The sequence below is a fragment of the Salvia miltiorrhiza genome, unplaced genomic scaffold (assembly GCF_028751815.1).
Source record: "Salvia miltiorrhiza cultivar Shanhuang (shh) unplaced genomic scaffold, IMPLAD_Smil_shh fragScaff_scaffold_156_1, whole genome shotgun sequence".
NCBI lineage: Eukaryota > Viridiplantae > Streptophyta > Magnoliopsida > Lamiales > Lamiaceae > Salvia > Salvia miltiorrhiza.
The window spans coordinates 181,291-188,819 of record NW_026651427.1 but is presented as its reverse complement, the minus strand read 5'-3'; the positions used below and the strand labels follow the sequence as shown (position 1 = coordinate 188,819).

Sequence of the window (7,529 nt, the reverse complement as noted above, 5' to 3'; positions counted from 1 at the left end):
CCGAACAAGCGTTATTTTTAACGTCGTTAGCTCGACAGAACATCAAATCCATCACAGAGGCTGGTACAAACAGTGCATCAACCGACTGCTCCCTGCTCTATGCTTTCTATCCAAGTCTCCTCCTTTAAAATTCTGATCGCTTGGGTCCTGCCAAGAAAAAGAATCCGTATCAAATATATTCATAACATCAACACTTACCTTGCTCGGATCTTTAGCTTTCTTGGGCACTTCATCCTTGTGGATGCGGCATGGTTCATAGACAAAGAACATTTGGCTTTCCTCATGAACTCTCAACGTGAGCTCTCCTTTCTCCACATCAATCAAAGCTCTTCCCGTTGTAAGGAACGAGCACCCCAAAATCAGGGGAATTTTGTTGTCGTCCTCAATGTCTAAAACCACAAAATCGGCAGGGAGAATAAAATCCCTCACCTTCACGAGCACGTTCTCCGTAATTTCACGAGGGTAAGTGACCGACCTGTCTGCCATCTGCAGCCTCATAGATGTAGGCTTCAACTCTCCAATTGCCAGCTGCTGGAAAACAGATAACGGCATGAGATTGATGCTTGCCCCCAGGTCGCAAAGTGACCTCCCGAAATGCTGGCCTCCAATAATGCAAGAAAGTGTGAAACTGCCCGGATCTTTGACCTTCGTCGGCAGCTTCCTCTGCAGAATCGCGCTGCATTCTTCATTGAGCCTCACAGTCTCAAACTCTCCCAACTTCTTCTTTCGCGAGACTATGTCCTTGAGGAATTTGGCATATTGCGGCATTTCCAGTAACATCTCCACCAACGGAATGTTGATGTTCACCTTCTTAAAGATCTCTAAAAACTTAGAGAGCCGCTCTTTCATCTTCTCTTTCTGATAGCGCTGATGGAATGGTATAATCACAGTTGCTAGCGAAGTAGCTTTCTGCTTTTCATCTTTCTTTTTGCCAAAAACCTCAACAGTGACCTCCTCAGCTTTTTCCTCAATCGGTCGTGCACTCTCATACTCTGTCGTCTTTGCCCCTTCCTGTGTAGTCCCGCTTGGCAAATCGACGATCTTATAGTGACGCTGGGGAAACGACATCCACCCGGGAGGACGCAGATGAGGTGGAACTCGTCGGCTTTCCTCATAGCTTTGTTTTGTCTCATCCCCCATCTCACGAAATCCATGGCTGCTTTCAGAGGTGGCTGTACTCTTCAATCTAATGGCCATGCATTGCTCCTTTGGGTTCACCTTGGCGTTGTTTATGAAATTGCCCGATTGTTGGAGTTTGTTGACAGCGGTGGCTAGTTAACCCATTTGGGTCTCGAACATCTTCATTTGAGTCCCCAAAGCAGCAGTAGTGGACTTTAACTTCTCCATCCTTTCATCGGCCTTGGAGATGAACTTCATCATTAGCTTCTCCATTTTTGGCTTCTGCTCTTCATTAATGACTCCATTGGTAACAGAGAAGCCTGGTGGATGTTGAATTACGTTGTTCGGGTTTCCATATGCCAGATTCGGATGTGCGCGCCCTCCGTGATGAAACTGATGTCCACTATTATATCCGCTCTGTTGTCCATGTTGAAAATTCTCATAGTTTCTGCCATTGATGTAGTTGACGTCTTCTACGCCTGTCGGGATCTCTACAGCCGGCTCAGGATTGCCCAAAGTTAACGCTGCAATTCTCGAGTTCATCTCTGCCAGCTGAGTCGAAATCAATGCCATGGGATCTGAGCTGGATGCAGCAGCAACTTTCTTCAACTGCACTCTCTTGGATGGCCATTGGTAACTTGTAGCGGCCATACTTTCTATGATCTCCATTGCTTCCAAGCTCTCTTTCTTGAGCAGGGAACCTCTAGCTGCGGACTTGCGGTATCCATGAACATCCTCGTGCGCTCTCCACATGCATTGTAAAACATGACCACTAGAGTCCCTTCATCAAAGCCATGGGACGGGCACTTCCTCAATTTAACCCGGTACCGTTCCCATGTTTCTGCTAGTGATTCCCCTTCATACTGCTGAAATCGAACAATATCCATCTTCAGCTTCAACGCGAGACCAGGAGGATGAAACTTTCACAGAAATAAGTGCGCCACTTCCTCCCATGTAAGAGTGGGTCCCAATTGTAGAGTGTGGTACCATAACTTAGCCTTGTCCCTCGGTGAGAAAGGAAATAGACGAAGGCGAATGATGTCATCTGCTACGCCGTTCATCTTTATCGTACTGCACAACTCCAAAAACTACCTCAAGATCGTGTTGGGATCCTCTACGGCCTTACCTCCATATTGATTTTGTTGTACCATTGTAATCAGCCCAGTGCTCAGTTTAAAGTTATTTGTGTTGACTCTCAGTGGCTCTTGGTACTGATACAAAGGAGTAAACGCCTCGTCAATTGGGGCCTATTTTTGCTCACCAGTATTTTTCTGAGCATCCAACAACGCCTGCAGCTGTTCTCTCAATGCACGGACTTCTTTTGTTGTAGCCATCGTGTTCAGTGTGGCTTAAGTTTTCTTGTTGTTGTTAAGGCGAAGCGTAGCTTCAATCTCGGGATCAAAATCTTCAAGAGAAAGATTCTGAGATCGTGTGTTCATGCACTACCTAGAAAGCTCCAAACACAAGAATTAGAACCACGAGAAAAATAAAGAACAAAAAAATAAATAAACAGAAATAAAATTCAGATTAGTCTCAAACAATCCACAGATAGTACTGATAAATAAATCAGTCCCCGGCAACGGCGCCAAAAACTTGTTCGCTAATTTCTTTACACGCCGCAAGTGCACGGGTGCAATTGCGTATAGTGGCAAACAAGGTCGAATCCACAGAGACTGATTAAAACCAATTCATGTCCTAGACTATAATCTTCTATCTGGAAAATCGAAATTGAGAGTTTTTATTTTAAAGAACAAAATAAACAAACACAGGACATAAATAAATCAAGCTGAGAAATATGGAGAAACAGATATGAGCGGAAATTCCCACGGCAAAGGTTTCAACAGATTCTCATAACGAACAAGTTCAATTCAATCATAAAGATAATTCCTAAGGCAGTATCAAAACTAGTTTATACCCACTCTCATGGCATACAAACCGTTGATTACATGCAAGGCTACCGTCTTCGGATCACACTTCTAACATGCAACTCCTAAAAGTTCCTAGGATTAATGCCCTCACAAATATCAATTCCCTTTAGAATTAAAATAAATGTGTTCTATGTTCTTAGTTCAAGTAATAATCATCATCTCTCGATATCAAATAAAACCTATGATTATGCTAAATTGGTGGTCAATCAATAAAGCAAACGAGATATACAAGAACATAAAAAGGAATAAAAATCTCAATTGATTGAATCAAACAGTTAGGACATCAAATCATGTCTACTCTCTAAACCCTGGGAAAAGGGATTCTAGCCACACATAGACATATGAACTAGAATTAATATCTCAATAAAACAAATAAACATTCAACAAGAAAAATCGTAGTAAAATCGAGAATCTTCAATTCTTCCTCTGGATGTATTCTCCGTCTCTCTCAGCTCTCAGGAAAAGTAAAATATGATAAAAGGTCCAGAGAATAAGTTCTTGGGGAGTATTTTTATGCCCTAGGTCTTGTGGCTCTCAAAAATACCCAAAATCGCTAAAAAATAGGATTTTTGGGCAGAAATACGGCGACTCGCGCGGCCGCATGGCTGGCCCGCATGACGAAACAGAACTCTTGATAGCTTTGCGCAGTGATTTTGTTTTGGCTCGTTTTTCCTCGTTCGAACTCTGATTTATAATCCGTTTATGCTCACGAACTCCTATCGAGACGAACTACAACTTGTAGTTCATCCAATTCTTCCAAATTCTGCTTCATTATTTCTGAAAATTCGTTCAAACAACAAGGAAGTGACAAGTTCTTGACCATAAACCAATATAAGCTCAAATAAACCATCGAACACACAAAATCCTCATAACTAAACATCAAATATGACACACCAAAAGGTAAAAATTCATGTTTATCAAATAGGCATACCGTCATCTTCCTTCAGTTGCAATCGGCGCAGATGATCCGCCACTAAATTAGCAGCCCCCTTCTTATCTCTTATCTCAATGTTGAACTCTTGTAACAGCAAGATCCACCTGATAAGTCGAGATTTTGACTCCTTTTTGGCCATCAAATATTTCAAAGCAGCATGGTCCGTATAGACAATTGCTTTCGTTCCCAAAAGATAAGAACGAAACTTTTCTATGGCGAATACAACTGCCAAAAGTTCTTTCTCCGTAGTGGTATAATTGCACTGTGCTGGGTTCAAAGTCTTGGAGGCGTGGTAGATTACACAACTCTCTTTTCCTTTCTTCTGCCCCAGTATAACGGTATGTCCCATACCGGAGGTTGGATGATTGGAGCTGACAAAAGCTTGTTTCTCAAGATTGTGAATGCCTCCTTGCAATCATCATCAAACTGAAATGGTACATCTTGTTGCAAAAGTCTGGTCATGGGCTGGGCAATCTTGGCGAAATCTTTGATGAATCGCCGGTAGAACCCTGCATGACCAAGGAACGCCCGTGTCACGCCCCAATTCCCGAAGGAAGGCACGAATGCCGAAACGTGACTAGGGGTTGGATTTAAGAAGCGGGAAAGAAATGGGATAATAATAATAGTAATAATAATAATTATAATAATAATAATAATAATAATTGTAAATATTTAATAATAATATAATAATATATATGTTCATCTCTTTTTGTTAATATTCTTAAAGAATATTAATGTATAGTAATCGTTGTTAGATAATTAAACTAAGTATTATAACATACTCCCTCCGTCCGCCAAAATTATGTAAAATTGCTTGGGCACGGGATTTAATAAAATTGGTGATGATTTTGATGTAGTGGAGAAAGGGTCCCACCACTTTATGAGATGTGTGGTTGAGATTGAATTTTGAGTGGGTTTTTTGTAAATAAAGAGTGTTAGTAAGGATAAAATATTAAAGAGGATGGTGGGACCATTGCCATAAAAGGAAAGTGACATAATCTTGGCGGACGCCAAATATAGTAATTTTTACATAATCTTGGCGGACGGAGGGAGTATTTAATATTCAAGTCGGAAAGCTTGGCTCAGCACGCTGGTTGTTTAGAACCAGTCTACAAATACGTGTGGCTAAGCAGTCGGACATTTAATTACAATTTTAATAAAGGGGTAAATGATGGGGTAACCGAGTCTGGCTTGCCAAAAGGAGTTGACCGACCAGCTCACTCATGAAATTGGCATAGCACAACATGATCATGAGGGCTTTGGTCAAGCGTCCAAGAGGGGCCGACTACATGCACTCTCCATCGAGCGATAAATAAATTATTGCATAATAATAATATCATATATATAATCTTTAACTAGCATTTTACATACTCAAAATATATGACATATTTTTTAAATATAATAGCTAGCTATTTCAACATATTGCAGCCAACCCGCCACAGTTGCTTCCGTCTCCACCATCTTACTAACCTGAAAAGATTTGTGGGCTGAGTACTAGTGTATCCAGTGGGTCGTGCATTTTTGAAATAATCATCTTCATATGATAGTCCATGCACATACGTGAATTATAGAAGGTTTTAAAATAAAATATTTAACTTCTATAATCACAAAACATTTTCATTCATTGCGCGCGCCATACCGTAGCACCACTGTTACCCTTATCCTCTCATTCGTAGTCCCTGGGCGACCCCTGGGAAGTAATCATTCATTCATTCAATAACTAGATAGGACCCCGGGACGAACCCATGTCAGCTACACCATCTAGCCGGATTAAAGGCGAACCCAAAATCCTCATTTTGTCTATGAGGCTCGTGGGGATCAATCCACTACCTTAAGACCGTGCGCACAACTTTTAATAGGTGAGTTAGACCCATTAAAAGTCACAATTGTTAACATAAGAGCATTAAACAGTGGGAGAACGTGAAAATATTTCATGGACATACCACATTTCATCTAACAATATCAGAGCTTAATAACTCAAATATACTTTGGAAAATATAACCCACCTTTTATCTAGTATTGGTCGACACCTCTTGTCTTTTAATATTTCTGCTTTATGATTTGTGGTTTATTGCAACCATCCGACCACATATTTATATAGGTGATTTATAGCTATGCTGAGTCATTTATAGACGTATCCATAGGTTAGTAGGTTTGATTAGTATGTTTCTTAAATTCCTACACTTGTTTCGTAGCTTCGTAGGTTTGATTAGTCACTTTATCAATTTCTTACACTTGTTCTTACTTAATATAATATATATATTTATATATTTATATATATATACTTTGCATGATTTTAACATAGACTACGTAATAGTATTTTGTCCATGCATTTATATATATATATATATATATATATATATATATATATATATATATTTAACTCTTATATTTTCAATAACTAGTATACACTTTTTGTTTATATATATATATATATATATATATATATATATATATGATAGCTAATCATTTAACTTAATTACAAAGCTATATGGTACTATTATATATAATGTAAATATTTATTAACTAAAAGCTATTTAGTACAGCTATAGTATAGCTATATATGCGTATATAATATATATATATATATATATATACAATTAGCTTAAGATATATATATATATCTGTACGCTATATATTATATATTTATAAGCAATTTTTAAGAGAATATATTATTATATATCTATTATATATAAGTATATTTATTTCATAAATTTTAAATAAAATCCTTTAGGTAAGATATATGTTTAAATTTAGGAAAAATAAATAAATAAATAATATGACAATATAATGCAGTTGAGCTAATGCTGTGGATATGCTTAAAGAAATGTAAATGCAAATTTTAAATATAATAAATGAGTAACAACACATTTATTCTAAAATCTAATTTATTCTAGGCTTAAATAAATCCTAGATTTTTCAAATCTCACCAAATATCCTAGAGAATAATCTAATATTATCTTATGGAAAATCGGGGTGTTACATCTCTCCCTCCTTATAAAAATTTCGTCCTCGAAATTTGCATACCTTGGTTACTCAATTCAGGGTATTCAGCTAACATTTTTTTCTTCTAGTTCCCATGTAGCTTCTTCCTGGCCATGACGATTCCACAAAACCTTTACTATAGGTATTTCTTTATTCCTCAAGACTTGGACCTTGCGGCCAAGTATCTTTACTGGTTTTTTCTCATAGCTTAGGTCATAGTTTAGAACAACTTCATCATATCTTACGACATGCTTTGGATCGTAAACATACTTTCTTAGCATTGAGATGTGGAACACGTCATGCACATCTGGCAAATTCGGAGGTAATGCTAATCTATACGCGACATGGCCTATTCTTTCTAAGATCTCGAAAGGTCCTATAAATTTGGGTCTCAATTTTTCTCGTTTACCAAATCTCGTTACTCCTTTTGATGGAGAAATTTTCAAAAACACGTGGTCTCCAACATTAAACTGTAAATATGTTCGACGCCTATCAGCATATAATTTTTGTCTATCTTGAGCTTCTTTAATTCGTCTCTTGATAAGGTCAACTTGCTCAACCAT

At 38.2% G+C, this 7,529-nt stretch overlaps 1 protein-coding gene across 1 annotated transcript; it reads right to left on the bottom strand.

The window, feature by feature from the left end:
• Positions 1 to 7,031: 7,031 nt before the first annotated feature.
• On the bottom strand, positions 7,032 to 7,529 carry LOC131002630 (uncharacterized). Its single transcript, XM_057929091.1, has one exon. The coding sequence runs from the start codon at positions 7,527 to 7,529 to the stop codon at positions 7,032 to 7,034; it is 498 nt and encodes a 165-aa protein (XP_057785074.1).

What these genes read in the sequence shown, in the direction of transcription:
- LOC131002630 (XM_057929091.1), bottom strand. Translation starts at nt 7,529, where the DNA reads ATGGTTGAGCAAGTTGACCTTATCAAGAGACGAATTAAAGAAGCTCAA.